A 20,324-nucleotide genomic window follows, 5' to 3' on the forward strand; every position below is an offset into this window, starting at 1 on the left:
TATGTTTATTATTACGCTTTTTTTATTATTATTATAAATACTAATGCCATCTAATACCAAAGCAGACTAATCAGTGCGCGACTATAATGTTTCTGTCACTTGGACTTTTATTGACATTTGCGTCTTTCTTGTGCGCATGCGCGTGTTACCCGGCAGTGAAACTCGCTTATTCACACAGGTGAACAACAGCAAAACAGACGCACAGATCGTCACGACATCAGAGATTAGACATGGGCAAAGGCGGCGGAACATTTGAGAGACTGTTGGGTATGTATTATATTTGATGTTTTCGTTGTTATTTCAGACTGACAGACCGATGAGTCTGCTAATGCTAACGCTAGCACAGCTTGAATAGCCACGGTTACTCAACATCTATTGTCTTTATTTTACTTTAATACACCAGAGACACGAGCTTAAACATGACATTGCGACTGTCCTTTTCAGTTCAGGTCAACTTTATGGTGTTGTTATTGTCTTAAACAAATCAATTATCTTATATTAGCTTGTCAGCGCCGCTGAGCTAAAGCTATTTCCAGGCCTCTTTTTCACAAGCTATAAAAACATAAGCAAGTGTATTGAAATAACAAATCATGTATGCGGTTCTCCCTTTATGTACTCTGTCTTGTGTGTCTGAAGCCGTCGACAGTAAATTTTGCTTGTCTTTGTCCAAATTCGCTGTTAACCGGGCAATTATACCGCACATTTAATTAACTTCGATATATATTGCCGTTTCATACTTTCATATGTTTACAGTTGCTCACACCCTTTGGAAAATTTGTCACTGGGGGATTTTGAAGGCGTATTTAATGTATATATGTTAGTCACGGTTGGTTCTTCCTGTTTGCTCATGTAATTGAGAGCTGCTGTAAAGATAGAGAGGATGTTTTGGCCCAGTTGCATTAAGGTTCACCACATTACAGTAACTTCCTGTTTCAAACATCAGCTCCATTTCCAAGACTTCACAAAAATCGTATCTATCTATCTATCTATCTATCTATCTATCTATCTATCTATCTATCTATCTATCTATCTATCTATCTATCTATCTAATCTCATTGTACATTTCTTATTTTGATTTTGCATTAGGCAACTTTAATCAAAATAATAAGATTATTTTAAAATGAAATATTGGACGTCAAAAAATAATTATAAATATAATTAATTTTGTGTTAATATTGTGCAATTTGTGTTTTAAATATGTAGGTATATGCTGTTTGTATTTGGTACATATAAATGAAGAAGATTAAATGTGGTTATAAAAAACAAAACATTAAAGAATATTAAATGAAAACATGCTGTTAAATAATTTAAGAAGAACATAATATTAGGGGTGTAACGGTACACAAAAAATACCTCTGTATTGAAGTCACGGTACGGATTCAGTACAGCAGGAGGGAAACATAAAATTGCTTTCTTTCTTTTTTTTTAAACAGTTGTTTACTGAACAAATTTTGTCTCTGCCTTTAAATAAATTCAAATGATTAAAATTTTCTTAAGGATAGAAAAAATCTGCCTCTGCTAATGCTGTAAACTATATTAAACGTTACAATTAACAACAGAGCCCAAATTCTTAAATTAAGTTTCGATTTATTTTTAGACATAATCATCAACACTGACATAAAAATTGTATGCAAACATGTAAATTGCATATAAGGCAGTTTTTGCATTAACTTCTGAATCTGTTTCTACTCCAATTCAGTGTTAAAATCTATTTATTCACACAGTGGCTGTCATAACTTGTTTTCATGACAGATTTATTTAAACATACAAGGTTAAGTAGGACAGGTTAAGTAAAATATAATGAAATATATGCTAATATAGTGCATGTAGCGAAAGAGTTCATTTTTGGTATCACAAATTTGTTACTATACTGTCAAACCTGAACATGGTCTTTTCCTCTTCCTTTTCCCATGTTTTCAGTAAACAGACCTTTTGAATTGATACTGATCAGACATGTGCTCCTACAATCCTTTACAGATAAGGCAACCAGCCAGCTGCTGCTGGAGACCGACTGGGAGTCCATTCTGCAGATATGTGACCTCATTCGGCAAGGCGATACACAGTAAGAGCATAAAACATTTAGTTATGTTTGCATGTCAGTGGAAGAGCAAGAATCATAAATATTGTGATAAATATTGTCTTGACTTCATTATATAACGTTTTGCTATTTCCATCCACCAGGGCAAAATACGCAATTGGTGCCATCAAGAAAAAACTCAATGACAAAAATCCACATGTAGCACTCTATGCTCTTGAGGTAAATGTCATTCATCTATTATGTTGAGCACTGTAGATCAGGTGCTTTCGAAATGTTTGTTTAATGTAAAAAAAAAAAATAAATGTAATAAACTAAATGAATAAATAACAAATACATCAGAGTGCCCCTCTTAAAATAGGCTTACATGCATCCATGTTTAATTTTTTCATATGTGACCCTGGACCACAAAACCAGTCGTAAGTCGCACGGGTATATTTGTATATTTGTGGCGATCACAAGATATTACTCATGTAATGATGTAACATATTTGTCTAAAAATATGTCTCTTGTCTTTCTGGGATGCAATGTGTTATCCACTGGTCACATCCATGCTTATTTTCCAACGTGGAATAACACAAAATAGGTATAATTTTAAAGCTTAGAAACTCTGCTTTTTAATGCATCTAACCATTTTGATCAACTCTTAAAGGAACACTCCACTTTTTTTTGAAAATAGGCTCATTTTTCAACTCTCCTAGAGTTAAACAGTTGAGTTTTACCGTTTTCGAATCCATTCAGCCGATCTCCGGGTCTGGCAGTACCACTTTTAGCATAACTTAGCATAGTTCATTGAATCTGATTAAACCGTTAGCATCTCGCTCAAAAATAAGATATTTGATATTTATAAGATATAAGAGTTTTGATATTTTTCCTAAATCTTGACCCTTCTGTAGTTACATCGTGTACTAAGACCGACGGAAATTGAAAAGTTTGCACAGGGAACGTGCCTTGCAACCATGGAGACATTTGTGAGAGACGCTGCATAATACCATTGTACCTGCTGCAATGGGGTTCATCGTACATAGTTTATACAAGACATTATATATAAAAAAAAAAAAAACATTTTATTGTGTCAGTCAAGGTCATGTGTGTAAGTCAGCATTTTCTTGTCCACAGGTCCTGGAGTCAGTGGTGAAGAACTGTGGGCAGACGATTCATGATGAAGTCGCCTGTAAGCAGACAATGGAAGAGCTGAAGGAGCTGTTCAAGGTGATTGCTGCTAAACTCAACCTGTCTATTCTGTAGACTGTTGCTTTAAGAGTCTTTGGCCCTGCCTTTGTGATCTTTCCAAGTGGGTCAGGCCCAATGACTCATGCTGCTCTGTACTTCCTGATTGTGTCATATTGTCACATGGTTACTTGGCTGAGGGGAGTTCCAGCAGAAATCAGAAACAAAAACTCTGCCGTTGGATTCCTTTTGTTGATTTTCTGTGATATTGACAGCCACAGAGAAGGATTTGAGGTGGCTTATTAGAGGCTTAGTGTTTTCTTGTTCTTGTGTGTTTTCTTTTTTTTCTTTTGAACTGTTTAGACAATGTCTGAGTTCAGAACTCAGATGTTGTTTTTTAAGCCATCACTGAGAGAATGTGACTCTTCTGTGTTTAGAAACAACCTGAACCGAACGTGAAGAACAAGATCCTTTACCTTATCCAGGCCTGGGCCCACGCCTTTCGCAACGAGCCCAAGTACAAAGTCGTCCAGGACACCTATCAGATCATGAAAGTGGAAGGTAAGATTCATAAACGTAAAATACGTTTCTCAAGGGCATTCACACATACAGCAATTTATACTGCTGCAGTTTATATACAAACACTTGCCAATGCAAATGTATACTTTAATAGCAAAAAACTAAGAATATCTGTAAAATAAAATGTCAATCTGTAATCAGATTTTCAAAAGTTTTGAATAGTGATCGACTAATTTTCACTTTCCACTCCGTCTCGCAGCTTTCAAAGTAAAGTGGATGAGAAAAATTGACTCACATAGACAGCAGAAGCAAACAAGTTTTGTTTTGTGAAATTAGATGCTTATTACATATTCAAAGACTTGTTTAAATGATATAAATGCTTATTTGCTGAATGCCTTAGGGTAGATGAGGAAGTATTGTAGCGTTTGCCATTCTAATACTAATAATAGAAAAGCAAACACTAATACTTTTTCATATCCCGTTTACATTATGACTTTACTTAATAAAGTATTAGACAGCTGTTAAATTAAGACGGTAACTAATGAAGATGGAGAATCAGGCACTGGCAATCTCAGTCCCACTTCCAACACATTGTCTAAAGAGAGAAACTTATCGGCCAGTGTCGATAAATAAAAAATGCCAAATATCGTCCGATATATCGGTCAACCACTAGTTTTGAGCATTTGTGCTGCCCACCAACAATGTAAGGGGATCTAACTTTACAAACGCCTGCTGCTTAATATTCATCAATTTTACTGATCACATGAGAACTGAACTGAGCTGGACGATGAGGTTACTGTTTTCTGCAGAGCTGCTTTATAGATGAAATTAATTAATTATTGATGATCTTTATGAATCAACACTGAACTGACTTCAGCTCAACATTAGCCAAGTTTCCATCTAATTTTTGCACTCTTTTTTTTTTTTTATTGACAAAGCAAATATGCGCAAAAAATATTCGAGGCTGTTTCCATCCAGTTGGCTTTTTACCGATAGTGGTGTGCGTGATGTCATCCCTAAAAAAAAATTGCATTGTTGCATAAGTTTTGCTATATTGCTAAAAAAACTGCCCTTGAGCTGTTTCCATACCTAATTTTGCGTATATCATACATTCTTATTGTTTGCATCCCAAATATTTGTAAAATATACAGAGTAATGAGACAATTAATTTGCCAGTACTGTGCATTTTGACATATAATGTATTAAACTGGAAATATAAGAAGACGACGGCGAAGTGGAGCAGCTCGTCTGACAGGACTTTACTGCCTTTATTTGAAGAAGTGTAGGTTTGGACACAGAGCAGCTCATTTGTCCTGTATGCAACATTTTTTAGGGTAAATAAAAAGGCAGTACAGTAAAATATTCAGTCTTTGCATATTGCAAAAATCTTAAACGCCTTGAACATGCAGTCAAGCCAGTCGTGGTTTGACATGGCTGGGAACGCATGCAAAGCAAAAGAGTTATTCATCCTGGTTTCAGAGTTCAATAACATCAAATCGCTGTTAATTTTTTTTTCAAAGACAGATGCAGCTGTGACCTAAAACATTTTGTGTATTTAACTATATAAAAGTCATCTGCATTAGCTAAACTGAGGCTTATTGTCACATAACATTTCTAAAATTCTATTAGAGCTTTATGAGTCAACCACTTTATTTTCCTAATTTGAGATAAAATTCTATATTCATAAATTGCACTTATAAAATTATTTCATTTACAAGTATCATGTTTGTGATTTTCATTTGTCATGTAGCCTAGAACCACTTCTGATAATGAAATCAAAACAGAATCATGATTTTGGATGCTGCATGTATAGGCTAATTCTGTCAAGTGACACATTTATTTTCATTAAAGCCCTTTTTCTCGACAAACAGAGTTTCCAAAACAACTTTTGCGACATGTCAAGTATTGAATTTGTGTGCTAAAGATAAACGGAAAAATATTGTCGACATTTGAGATCTTATCGACAAATGGCATTTCCATCAGCTATATTGCTAAATATTTTGAAGCGATAAACCTTTTTCGCAAAAAAATCCTTGGATGGAAACTTGGCTATTGACACTTCTTTTAGAGCTGCTGTACAGCCGAAATGAACTCTTATTTGCGTCATTGAATCATTTTCCTGTTATCACTGTAAGACTGCTTTGAAACAATCTGTATCATATAAAGTGCTATATAAAATAATAAAGGTGAATTGACTGTGACAACAATACAGAATGCTAAAAATGCTGTATGTGTGAATGTGGCATCTCAACACCTGTAGTTTCCTAATTATTACTGTGAAACGTTTTAAAGAAAAGAAACAATCGCTTCTACTTGTTCAGGTCATGTCTTCCCAGAATTCAAGGAGAGTGATGCCATGTTTGCGGCGGAGAGGGTGAGAATAACTCTTGAGTAAAACAAATAAATTCTGCACACTCTCTGGTTTTTGGTTTGTCATCAGTTTATCATGTTTTTTCCAGGCCCCTGATTGGGTGGATGCAGAGGAGTGTCACAGATGTAGGGTTCAGTTTGGTGTTATGACCCGAAAGGTACATACCACTGCTTTGATAATCTACCATACTGAGTTATTTAATGTTTATGAAGTAGCCTGTATCAGTTTTTTTTCAAATATGTCCTGGTGACCCCCAACTGCTGCACCTTTTGTATGTCTCCCTCATCTAACACACCTGATTCAACTCATCAGATCATTAGTAGAGACTGCAACTTTGGCTGTGTTCGAAATCACCCCCTATACCCTTAAATAGGGCAGTATTTGAGGCAACAGCCATTTGTAGTGGTGTCTGAAACCGTTTTCCAAACCGCTGGTCCAATGTGGGTACAGCGTAATATCACACAGGTTTACATTCCTTTTTAATTGGTTATTAAATAGTTTAATTATGGTTTATACATGCTAGTGTATAAATTTAAGATAAACTTTTCTTTACTGCTAAAGCTGCAAGTTTGCCAAGTTTCAAATGATAAATCTGTTTTCTTCACTCCCTCAAGTGGACTATATCAGTATTATATTAATGTAGGGAATAGTGACTGAGGGTATAGGGGGTGATTTCGAACACAGCTTAGAGTTGGGTGTGTCTGATGAAGGTGACATCCAAAATGTGCAGTGATCCCCAGAATAGCTTTGAGAAGCACTGTCCTATATAAGCTGATCTTATGATGCATGATGTCTGGTGGCTCTTTATTCAGCACCACTGCAGGGCATGTGGGCAGATTTTCTGTGGGAAGTGCTCTTCGAAGTACTCTACCATTCCCAAGTTTGGCATTGAGAAGGAGGTGCGAGTGTGTGAGCCCTGCTTTGAGCTGCTCAACAAGTGAGTATATGTGAAAACGGATATCTATAACTAGCTATGTTTCCATCCATCCATCTATCCATTTACTTTTTTGCACAGAATTGGAATATCACATTAAACATTTGTGAATAAAGCAGCATTTCCATCCCATGTGTTCAAGAGAGCAAAGTCGTCGCTTGATATGATTTGGCGCAAAATATCAGTAATAAAAATGGAATTTGCTGCAATCAGGGAAGACACTGTGGCTCTTTTATCCTTCATTATAAATGACTTGTGTCTCTGAGAGTGCAGTCGAAATTCTGTAAACGCTGTCATGTTATATTATGTTCAGATGCCAATATTGTGAGATGCTTCTGGAAGGGAATTAAACCAAATCATTAATGACAGACTTTAGCTCAGACATTTCAGAACGACCAAACAACATGTTTACAACATGTTTTTGAAGTGTTGATCATTGTAGCCAATCACAGACATATCTGTTGAGTGCGTGAACCAATCAGAGGTGTTTAAAGGTGCTACAGAGGATGTTTTCGACAACTAACTGTTAGTGAGTTTTTGAAATGAGCACAGATGCGTAAGAACAACCCCCCTCCTTCACAGCTCATTTTGAGGGAACGCCTCCCAAAACTCGTGCACGAGTATTGGAACACGAGTGTTTGTTTACCACCGGCATTCGCTGTGTCGTGTTTTTTGGATTCATTATGTCGGTCTCACCGCAGGTAACTCATAATCTGCAGATGTTACTCCTGTCTCCTGACAAAAACATTGCATGCGGCGCCTGTGGAGTGTGGAAAGTTACTGGAGCGCGCAGCCGCGCTCGTCTCTCACAAGGAACGTCATGGCAGTGATTGACAAGCCAGAGGGCCAATCGTTTACGCGATGATCGCGTAAACGATTGGCTGATGTTTTTAAGGCCCTACCTCGTGCACAGATGATGTATATTAATATTATTACTTTCAGTGCACCTAATAAATAGTCTTTTATCAGTTAGTAAAGACAGTTTCAAGTAATATTGCAAAAATGTATAAAACAAAACATCCTCTGTAGCACCTTTAAGTTAGTCAAAATGCTAGAGGGAAATGCCAGTATCATCACATTTTTAAACTTTTAGTACTGACTTACTTTTGACAACACAATCCAGTTATCCAGTCACATCCTCTGAGGCAGAGTCACTTGAGTTTGTTGTAGCACATTGATGTATTTATTTGGTAAACATGTTTCCGTCATAGTTTATGCTCACGTCTTCGTATCGTATAAAAACAAAAATCCACGCATTTTTAGAATTTACTCACATCTTGATGTTTCCATTCCTTCCATGTTTTTTTTTTAAATACGTTATCCCAAAATTTTTATAAAAATGGGTGGATAGAAACACAGCTACTGTGCTGTTCATTTTGTTTTTTGAAATAGAGCTGACATGATGTCTTATAATTGTTCAAACAAAAATGAAATCTCTGATTAGTTATTCACCCAAATCCATACTTTGTTCAAATTCGACTTTCTTCTGTGTACCACAAAATTAAGAATCTTTTTGTAAGAATTTTGAAATCATGTGTGAGTCCAGTATCATGTTTGGGCTGGGGAGGGTTATTAGTTTGACTTTGAATGTTTTGAATGCCCCCCCACCCATGATAATTTCTATCTGTGTAATAATATCTGTTGAGTTGTTCCTCATGTTCATAAGCCTGCTGACTTCCAGAAATTTACCAGGTTGATTGTGTCTCCTAAACCCTCCTCTTCACCAGCAACCCCTCCCTCTCTCCCCCTGCTAGAAAAGCTGAAGGGAAGGCCGCCAGCGCTGGGCAGTCCGAGCTTCCCCCTGAGTACCTGACCAGCCCTCTGTCCCAGCAGTCTCAGGTAGTGCCCACCGAAGCAGTAAGTAGTTACATTTCATAGAGGGCTCACACTCATGGGCATCACAATTATGAAGCATACCACCAAAATTTATTGACACGGACAGTAAAACAAGAGTTTAATCATCATCACCTGTTTATTTGGAACTCAAATGCAAAGCAATTTTGAGGCTCATGAGTGAGAGCACGTATTACTGTCTAGTTTGTGTGCTTACTGTCAATCCAACTCCAATCAGTAATAAACGCAATATTTAAAGGTGAATTGTGTCATTTCTGCACCACTAGTTTGACCAAACAGAAGTGCTAAATTATTATGACTGGCTGTTTTTGGAATAGTTAATTTATTTGCTATTATAATTACACTACTGTTCAAAAGTTTGGGGGTCAGTAAGATTTTTTTTTTTTTATGATTTTGAAAGAACTCTCTTATGCTTTGGAAACTTGTTTCCGACTCTCGAAACGAACACAAAATGAACTTCCATTTAGCCTGATTTTGTTCAAAATTACGTCACACCAGTTCTCCGATGTCACTTGAAGTGTATTAGATCTTTACTGTCACTTTTGATCAATTTAATGCATCTTTGCTGAATAAAAGTTATTATTATAAAAACTTATTGACTAAAAGCTTTTAATTGTAGTGTATATTCACACCATTTAACCAGATTCATACCAAAGGTAGAGAGTATGTTATGTCAGGCAAACAGACAGATTGCAGTTTCGTTTGGTGCCATTAATAGTGTAGAAATTATACTCTTCACCTTTAATATAGATGTACAGTATATCAGTGTTGGTGTTTTTTTTTTTTTAAACTTGTGTGAATCGGTGGAAGGCAGTGATTTGACCCCTTATTAATCACTAATTATTATTCATTCCAAATCTGTAAAATCTTTTTTTAATATTCTCTTTTTATTTATTTATTTAGGTAGACCAAATAGTATAGGATTATATACTGGCTAATATTGTTATTAAAAAATTTCTATATTTGTGCATTGCTAATATTTAAATTCAAGCAAATTTGAATGAAAATGTGTCCAGCTCCCTTTCCCCCCATGCCTGTTGTTTCGTCCTGACCATCTCTGGCTGCTCTGCTCCTCAGATGCCGCCAAAAAGAGACGAAGCTGCGCTGCAGGAGGAAGAGGAGCTGCAGCTGGCCATCGCACTGTCTCAGAGTGAAGCGGAGGAGAAGGAAAGGATGGTGAGATGTCTACAAGTGAATGCTGCTCTCAACATAAATGAAGGGTCACATGATGATTGTGTTTGTGTGTGTTTGTTTACAGAGACAGAAGAACCCTTACTCTGCGTACCCTAAAGCAGATCCCACCCCTGTGACTTCCTCTGCCCCTCCTGTCAGCAATCTCTACTCCTCACCTGTGGTAAGAGACTTTCATTTAAGTAATGAATTGAACTAGATAACATTTATCTTTAGTGGGTAAATTGTTCCTGTTTTTACATTTCAGAACTCATCGGCTCCATCAGCTGAAGACGTGGATCCAGAGGTAAAAACAATCATTTTAAAGGAATAGTTACATTTATTCATTTAGCAGATGCTTTTATCCAAAATGACTTACAATTGAGGAATACAACGAACGATGTGAGGACACGAGAAATGAATAGTTGAAAATCCTCATTTATTTACCCTCACATTAATACTATGAATGTGTATTAGTAAAGTAATAAATATGCTGTAATAGGATTGAGTTATTCAAACTACCGTTCAAAAGTTTGGGCTTTGTAAGATTATAAAAATATATTTTGAAAAGTACAGTAATACAGTAATTTTGGGAAATACTGCAATTTAAAATAGTGTTTTCTATTTTCATATATTTTAAAATTTATTCCAATTTATTCCTGTAATGTAAAGCTGAATTTTCAGCATCATTACTCCAGTCGTCAGTGATCCTTCAGAAATCATTCTTATCATTTCTTATCAAACGCTTTTATTCAGAAACATGCTTGCTTGGAATATTTTAAAAATGTATCACCTGAATGTATTTTAGATTTTCTATCTTATGTTAAGTTGAAATGTTTTATATAATAATGTAAATTTTATGGATGATCCTGACCTTTTTGTTTGCCGTGTAAATAGCCATGATGCTAACATGCCGTAAAACTTATAAATAAATATAATTTCTTATCAGTGTTGAAAACAGTATTTTTAAACATTATAAATGATTTTACTGTCATTGTTGATCAATTAAATGCACCCCTGCTGAATAAAAGTATTTTTCTTTTAAAAAAGTTGTGAAAAACCCACTGTGTATTTAAATAATATCTTGATGGTGTTCAGCTGGCCCGTTACCTGAACAGAACTTACTGGGAAAAGAAACAGGAAGAGGTTCGCAAGAGTCCCACCCCCTCTGCTCCGGCTCCCGTTTCACTGGCTGAGCCTGTGCCAATCAGCCAACCAGTGGAAAGCCACACTCCAGTCCAACCCATCAACATAGTGGAGGTACTTGGAGCACTAAAATAGATAGTCATTTTGTTTTAATATTAATCATGTCCTTCACTGAATGTCTTGCGTCTGTTTCTTCAGCAGCAGTATCAGAATGGAGAATCCGAGGAGAACCATGAGCAGTTCCTGAAGGCATTGCAGAATGCCGTCACCACTTTCCTTAACCGCATGAAGAGCAACCACATGCGTGGCCGTAGCATCACCAACGACAGCTCTGTGCTCTCCCTCTTCCAGTCCATCAACAACATGCACCCACAGCTGCTGGAAATACTCAACCAGCTGGATGAAAAGAGAAGTGAGTCATGTGTGCATGTGTTTCAGGCCCATTTCCATCTGATATCAACGTGCACGAACAGCGCTAAATATAGGTGCAAAGCCGCATTTACTATTCAATAAAACCATTAATTATTGAGAAGGAAAATAATATACATATGGTTTCATTATCAGTTAGTGAGGTCTTTTCTGTGTGTTCAGAAAACCACCTTAACATCAATTAGTGAAACATTTGATTTTAACTGTTAAATTCTTCTAAATTCAATTTTAATTGTGCAAAATGGGACAATCATTTAGTAAAAAAAAAAAAAAAAAAAAAACAATATTCAGAGAGGTTGGTAGGTAGGTAGTTATGTAGGTAGGATGGAGTTGTTGGTAGGTAGGAGGGTAGTTTAGTTGCTTGCTTGGTAGGTTTTAGTAGTTGACATGTAGTTTGGTTGGTTGGTAGACTGGTTAGTTGGCAGTTTAGTTGCTTGCTTGGTAGGTTTGTAGGTAGGTATGTTGGTTGGTTGGTTGGTTGGTTGGTAAGTAGTTTGGCTGGTTGGTAGACTGGTTAGTAGTTAGGTAGGTAGTTTAGTTTGTTGGTTGGTAGGTAGGGTTGTTGGTTGGTAGACTGGTTAGTTGTTAGGTAGGTTGTTTATTTTGTAGGTCAGTTGGTAGGTAGGTAGGTAGTTTGGCTGGTTGGTAGACTGGTCAGTTGGTAGTTTAGTTGGTAGGTAGGTAGATTTGTTGGTTGGTAGACTGGTTATTTGTTAGGTAGGTTTAGTTAGTAGGTAGGTAGGTAGGTAGATTTGTTGGTTGGTAGACTGGTTATTTGTTAGTTTAGTTGCTTGGTTTGTAGATAGGTATGTTGGTAGGAGGGTAGGAGGCTTTCTTGCATGATAGGTAGTAGGGCTGCTGTATTATGGCAAAATCATAATCTCTAGAGGTGTGACGATAGACTTAGCTCATGAGATGAGACACAAAGCATGTCAGACTTCGTGTGTTTCCACAAGCATGTTATTGGAAACCCAAACAAACGACACATGCAAAGACTGAGTTTGTGTGTAACGGTATTTACTGTAAACTCAGATGCGAGAAGAAACTCATTACCTCCACGCATGTAAATTAAAGTGTCACTTCAGTTCTACTTTCTGAGAATGAATTATCATATGCAGTAAAAGACAAAACAATATAATCCAAGTAAAAGTTTTTGCCACAAACTCAACTCCATTATGCTGATATCGCAAGATAGCTTTTCATTTTAATGAGAAAGGCCCCAAGCTGTTTAACTGACCTTTTTGTTGGTAACTATCAGTGTAGATAACGTTTTCAAAATTAGCTTTTACTAGTGTATTGTAGCTTGTGGTTAGGTGATTTTAAAGTATAGTGCCTAACACCTCTCAGTGAATTATAAGGTCTTGAGATGCTGAGTGTTGTCTTCTCTCTCTGACAGTGTACTATGAGGGTCTTCAGGACAAACTGGCGCAGGTACGTGATGCGCGGGCGGCACTGAACGCCCTGAGAGAGGAGCACCGCGAGAAGCTGCGACGGGCTGCTGAGGAGGCAGAGAGACAGAGACAAATCCAACTCGCCCAGAAACTGGAGATCATGAGGCAGAAGAAACAGGCAGGTTGCTTTTCTTTTTACCGCTGAATCGCATGATGAGGGAAAACTGACAGTGATTGCATATTGCAGGAGTATCTGGAGATGCAAAGGCAGCTGGCGATTCAGCGCCTGCAGGAGCAGGAGAAGGAGAGACAGATGCGCCTGGAGCAGCAGAAACACACTATTCAGATGAGAGCACAGATGCCTGCCTTCTCTCTGCCTTACACACAGGTGCGCACTGCTACATCTACACTTTTGACACAGTCAGTCTGCTATAGTGTGCAGAAGATATAATCAGTCATTATAAATGATATTATAATATTCTTAACAAATTCTGTATAATTTGTATTAGGGGTGGACATTTATACATGATTTACCGGTAGGACCGTTAGAGATTTTGGACTATCGCGGTTACACTCACTTGACATTGCTGTGCTGCGCAGTCACGAAAGCTTATCATTTGGATCCGTTTTTAAGCATTGTGGTTTTAAAGCTGGGAGTTTGATTGACAAGCGATCTAACCAATCATAACGCCAAATCCGACATTTTGTCTGACAAAGCAGTCAAGAGTTAAAAGATTAACCTTGGTGGAGTTAAACTTGAAAAATGGTGTGTATTTACATCTTTCCGCGTTTTTTTTTTTTTTTTTTTATTATGCAAAACAGACAATTACAATAATTACAGAAAACAAATTAAATGCAGAAAACAAATACAAAGACCAACAAAACATACATAACAGTACAATTTGGGTGTGTTTGTGTGTGTGAATGTAAGTGTAACTGGGTGTGGTAGTGGAAATATATATGAATATATATGACAATAATAATGATGAAGAGGGTAATAGTATCACACAAGAGGAGAAAAAAAACAGAAAAAAAAAAAAAAAACGATAAATGAGGGATGAGAAAGATGACAAAAGTAACAGTAATAGCAATATTAATAATAATAATAAAATAATAATAATGATAAATCCAATTAATAAGAAATGACAAATAGTAATAATAGTATTAGCAGTAGTAGTAATGATAAACTTATTAACAAATATACTCACTTCATCCGGAATGAGGGGGGAGGTTAAAGGATCAGGAAGAGGACCAATAAAGTTAATAGTAGTAGTAATAACAATAATAATAATAAATAATAAGAATTTTAGTGACAATAATAATGATGAAGAGGGTAATAGTATCACAAAAAAAAAAAAAAAAAAAAAAAAAAGCTGATAAATGAGGGATGAGAAAGATGACAAAAGCAATAGTAATAGCAATATTAATAATAATAATAATAATAATGATAATAATAATAATAATAGCAACAGTAATAACAAAAATAATGATAAATCCAATTAATAAGAAATGACAAATAGTAATAATAGTATTAGCAGTAGTAGTAATGATAAACATATTAACGAATATACTCATTTCATCCGGAATGAGGGGGGAGGTTAAAGGATCAGGAAGAGGACAAATAAGATAATAGTAGCAGTAGTAATAGCAATAATAATAATAATAATATTGATATAGCCATTGATAGTAATGATAATAGTAGTAATTATAATAGCAATAATAATAATAATAATAATAATGGAAATATTGATACAACTATTAATAATAAGGTTTTATAAAGCTGCCTCTTTCCGCGTTTGAAACAACATTCCTTTTCATGTTCAGTCATGTTTATCTGATGTTATAAATTAACTAGTACGAAGAGATGATCGGTTCACGAGCCGCTTGAGCTGAGGCGGTACAGCGATCTGTCACGACACATTAAAGAGCCACAAACCTTTGTTTTTACTGTTCACATTTTTTAACAAATTACACAACTTAAAAGCTGGGGCTTTGTTTAATATCATAAGTGACCTGCTTTGTCTTGTCTGCCAACGTGTTGTCAGTGTCCTCTTTGCTCCACGATGTATTTTTCACTGCGTGTGGCGTAACAGCGCCATGGCTTGTCAGACAAAGCAACAGTAAGGGTCAATTAGCAGCGAAAGACAACTCATTTCAGTATGAAAAATTTTGATATCGTAACCTCATTTAAAGCAAAAATAACTATATTGTGATAAATATCTTTATTGTGATATAAAATTACTCATATCATGATATAAGATGTTGGTCATGTCGCCCACCCCTAATTTGTATATCTTTGTAGATATCTTAGTTTGCTCTTGCTGAGAATTGTATTTGAGTTACTTTTTATCAATTCGTTTTTGCAGCCTTGTCTGTGATGTTCTGTTTGCAGATGCAGTCTTTGCCTCCTAATGTGGCCGGAGGGGTGGTGTATCCCCCCACTGGCCCTCCCAGTTATCCAGGCACATTCAGTCCTGCTGGTTCAGTGGAGGGTTCGCCTATGCATGGAGTCTACATGAACCAGGCCGGACAGCCCACTGCTGGTGGCCCGTACCAGGCCATGCCTGTGTCAGCTACAGGTCACCAAGACATCCTCTACCTCTACCTTTTTTTTTTTTTTTTTTTTTTTTTTTATGATTAAACCAGATACGCTTGTAATGTGGTACAATTTTTTTTAATAGATTCTCTAACCACTCTTTTTTAGATCCCAACATGGTGAACGCTTACATGTATCAGCCTGCAGGCACCAGTGGGCAGCCAGCTGCCCCTGGACAAGCCCCTCCCACAACCACCCCTGCCTACACTAACTACCAGCCCACACCCACACAGGGATACCAGGTCAGGAGATCCCTTTCAGAATCAAAGACTAACATTTACATCTTTGCATTCACTGAAAACAATCATATTCTTTTACTGCTTTACAAGTATTTGGTCTGGTTTGAAAATTGCGATTTTCTCGATTTTAATCAGTTCTCATTTTGAGCCGATTCGATTCTTAAATCCTACAAATCAGTCTTTTAGTCTATGCTGCTTTCAGTTAATGTGTGAACAAAATTTCACTAAACATTATTTGTATCATGCCTCCCATCCAATAATCACAAGAATCTATGTGCTTTTTGTGATTTCTGAGAAAGATTTCAAATGTCAATTTTATTACGTGATTGAAACAATAAATGCTGTTTACTACTAGTTCTAGCACAAAATAAACATGAATGAACGTTAGAAGGTATGTTGAAACATACATTTATATGTAATCGTTCAGTCAGTGTTTCAATCATGGAAAGGCTTAAATAAAATGGTTTGTTACATTTACCTTAGAAAAGCCATTTAATTTGCATAACTCATTAGGTAGGAAAATAAATAACTCTAGAGGTGCGTTTCGCCAAATTTATACACTATAATACATATATATATATATATATATATATATATATATATATATATATATATATATATATATATATATTTTACTAAACCTGCGCTTCAATATTTAATGTATTTTTGAATAAATCTGTCATGAAAACCATTTTTTGACAGCCATCACAAAAAATTGTTTCAAAAATAAATTGTATAAACATAATTATCATCAAATGTTTATCAGTATAAAAACTACAAATATTTAAATTACAATTAATGTATACAAATCAGTTTAATTTTAACCTTTTAGTAGTATAGTAATGTACCAACTGACAGGGTTCCTGTATAGATTACAGCATTAGAGTTTTTTTTTTTTTTTCTTAAAAAAAATTGACAAGTACTGTACCTGATATATTTCCAAATTAATATCAAATAGAAATGAAACAAGATCAGAATTGAATCTAATTGCAAGCTCAATCAAAACCGAATCATGAAATTTGTGTCAATACCCAGTCCAAACAAGTACTGTTATTTCCTTCAGGAAGTTCAAGTCTACTTCATATAGTTTACAATGCATATGAAAGTTGGACATGAATTTTTTCATGTTGTTTCTGTAGAATGTGGTGTCCCAAGCTCAGAGTTTGCCCCCTATGTCGCAGGCTGCCCCCACCAATGGTATTGCCTACATGGGCTACCAGCCGTACAACATGCAGGTATGTTTTACTGTATCAGAGCACAATCGTGGCTTGCATTAAACCTGTATGTCTCAGATCTGATTTCCTTCACTACTTCATAAAAACCATATGGGATGTTACATTCTGTTGCAGAATATGATGAGCGCTCTTCCAGGACAAGACCCCAACATGCCTCCCCAGCAGCCCTACATGCCTGGTCAGCAGCCTATGTACCAGCAGGTCAGCAGATTTATGAATAAACATTTCATTGTGTGGAATAGCATACTCGCATTATAATTTAATACCATTTTGACAGCGTATATATTTTAATGTATCTTAGACATATTATACCTTATGGTCACATTTACAAAAAGTAAAAAGCGGTACACTCACCGGCCACTTTATTAGATACACCTGTTCAATCTCTTCATCTAATCAGCCAATCAGATGGCAGCAACTCATTTAGGCATGGTCAAGACAATCTGCTAAATTTCAAACTTCCACAGAATGAGGAAGAATTGTGATTTTAGTGACGTTGTTGTTGGTGCCAGATGGGCTAGTCTGAGTATTTTGGAAATTGCTTATCTACTGGGATTTTCACGCACAACCATCTCTAGGGTTTACAGAGAATGGTCCAAAAAAGAGAACATATCCAGTGAGCGATAGTTCTGCGGACAAAAATGTCTTGTTAATGTCAGAGGCCAGACTGGTTCAAGCTGATAGAAAGGCAACAGTATCTCAAATAACTAATCGTTACAAATGAGGTCTGCAGAAGAGCATCTCTGAAAGCACAACATCAAACCTTGAAGCAGATAGGCTACAGTAGCAGATGAACACACTGGGTGCCACTCCTGTAAGCGAAAAACAGGAAACAGAGGCTACAATTCACATGGGCTCACCAAAATGGAAGATTGGAAAAAAGTTGCCTGGTCTGATGAGTCTCAATTTCTGCTGCTATATTCAGATAGTAGGTTCAGAAGTTAGCATAAACAACATGAAAGCATGGATCCATCCTGCCTTATATCAACTGTTCAGGCTTCTGCTGGCAGTGTAGTGGTGTGGGGGATATTTTTTGGCACACTTTGATGTTCAGTTGGTACTGAGTATTATTATGAGTATTTGATTCATGGCATATATAGCAACACTTTAATGATGACTTTTTAAAATCCTTATGGGAAAACTTTATGGAAAAAATACTTCCAGAAGCAAGGGTGCTGAAAAGTGTGGGCACTAATGCACTATTAATCTAAATCATGTTGTTTGTTCATGTTTTTGAACAGATGGCTCCCCCTGGTGGTCCGCAGCAGCAATCACAACAGCAGCCCCCGCAGGCTCCTCCGGGCAGTGCAGAGGCTCAGCTCATTTCATTTGACTGATAGCTCATCATATGTCTTTACCCACCAGGTCCAGCACACTACATTCAACCCTCCCTCCCACACCCTGCCGGTTCTGGGTTCATTACCTCCTCTCAAATACCTGCTCTCGCTTCACAATGTTCCACAAGTATTGAAGGTGTACAAATATAGTAAAAGCATCTGGCTGTCTGAGTCCCCCTCCCTTCCCTGTCTCTTTAAATGGAGGAGGAGAGGCTACAGATGGAGCTGGTGGGGAACCTTTTGTCTCTCAACTAGATGAATCTCACAAAACTCAATGTCTGGATCATATTTTACCCTCAAAATAAAAGAAACACTTTTTTAGATCTTTTGTGACATTAGTTATGGCAATTAAACTAGTCTTCTCACCCCATTCTCATTATTGTCATGCACAAAATTGGTGTATTATTTCTGTGAAGTAGTTATACATGATGGTAATATTTGTTGTACTGCCTTTATACTGATTTCAGTTTTTAAAACAACTGTAACGGAAATGAGACTCAATATTGACAATTATGGGGGGAAAAAAACTCAAAAACAACACAAACTCCTCTTGACACATTGATATGAATTTTGGGGGAAATGTGCTTAATTGTCATGAAAATAATGCAAAAAAATCTTAATGGTAAAGCCCATGGAAGCCTATATCCACCACATAAGATAGTCATGCTTTGGAAAATCATAATTGTGACATGAAAATCTGAATTATGAGATACTAAGTTATAATTGTGAGATTATAATGAACATTTATGACATAAGTTGAAATTGACATGTGAAAATTATGAGATACTAAGTATCGTAACTATGACTTTACATCATAATTTTGACTGTTTATCTCATAGTTATGGGTTAGTATCTCATAATTTATCAATATCTCAGAAGTTGATATGACAGTCATTGAGTTTAAAAACTTGAAACTGTTATAATTGACAAATTTAATTTGACTTTATATAATTTGAATGTATCTCAATCAATATTATGACAGTCATAATTGAGTTAAAAAGCTGAAATTGTTAAATTTATAATTGAAAAAATATAATTATTACTTAGTATCTCGTAATTTCTCAATATATCTCAAAAGTTGATGACATTTATAAATGAGTTAAAAAGTTGAAATTGTTATAATTGACAAATTTAATTTGACTTTTTTACATAATAAAAAGTCGATACTATGACATTCATATTTGAGTTGTTGAAATTGTAATAATTGACACAATTTGACTTTTTAAATAATTTAAACTTTTTATCTCATAATTATTAATGTCATAATTATGATTTACCAAAGCGTGAATTTTTTCTCATGTGGCAGAAATGAGCTTCCATAACATTGTGACCTGGACATTTTTGTGAGATTCACCCTACTGCTAACTTTCCTCTCTAGATTTTTTCAAATTTAGTTTTTCCTTATTAAAACCGAGCTTGTGCGTTCGTACTATAGAGAAACAAACACAGTATGATTTAAAAAGACAATACTTTATAACCATCTTTTGTCTCATTTTGTTAAAATGTGTTTGCATGAGTGAATATGTAACAGCCATTTTTTTCTTCAGTTAGGAGGCTTACTGGCTTTAGCAGAGGTCACTGAGGCATCACACACCATTTTTCAGCACAGATCTGCTCTAAAAAGATCATGTGACATTCCAGTGCTGGTTTCCATGTGACAAAACCATCCTCTGCAATTCTAGAAATATGTGAGAAGCTCTGCGTTTAGGATCAGTTTTGTGGAATCCTTGCTAATGACTTATGCGGTAGATGGTGCACACATTGGCTTCTGTCGTGTAATTAACAGCCAATGAGATGTAAACTTTACTGCCATTTGCATATCACCAATCTATTCAAATGGGCTGGTGTTTCCAAGTACTGCATGTAAGTTTGCCAGACGTCATGTGCGTTTGTCTTTG

General features: G+C 36.1%; 1 protein-coding gene across 9 annotated transcripts; it reads left to right on the top strand.

Moving 5' to 3' along the window:
• The first annotated feature begins 128 nt into the window (after positions 1–128).
• On the top strand, positions 129–19,091 carry hgs (hepatocyte growth factor-regulated tyrosine kinase substrate). Of its 9 annotated transcripts, none has more exons than XM_067381386.1 (21): positions 129–267; positions 1,978–2,062; positions 2,182–2,257; positions 3,155–3,247; positions 3,643–3,766; positions 6,046–6,098; positions 6,184–6,252; positions 6,908–7,032; positions 8,784–8,886; positions 9,961–10,059; positions 10,142–10,237; positions 10,322–10,360; positions 11,152–11,313; positions 11,401–11,611; positions 13,025–13,197; positions 13,267–13,407; positions 15,412–15,598; positions 15,724–15,857; positions 16,994–17,089; positions 17,204–17,290; positions 18,331–19,091. In XM_067381386.1, the coding sequence occupies exons 1-21, from the start codon at positions 231–233 to the stop codon at positions 18,424–18,426; spliced, it is 2,286 nt and encodes a 761-aa protein (XP_067237487.1). In that variant the 5' UTR covers positions 129–230; the 3' UTR covers positions 18,427–19,091. The 9 variants fall into 9 exon arrangements, with proteins under 9 accessions (XP_067237487.1, XP_067237489.1, XP_067237483.1 ...); XM_067381388.1 differs by having other exon boundaries at positions 8,784–8,868; XM_067381382.1 differs by having other exon boundaries at positions 8,757–8,886; positions 18,331–19,090.
• Positions 19,092–20,324: the final 1,233 nt, after the last annotated feature.

Source organism: Chanodichthys erythropterus, chromosome 3, assembly GCF_024489055.1.
Source record: "Chanodichthys erythropterus isolate Z2021 chromosome 3, ASM2448905v1, whole genome shotgun sequence".
NCBI lineage: Eukaryota > Metazoa > Chordata > Actinopteri > Cypriniformes > Xenocyprididae > Chanodichthys > Chanodichthys erythropterus.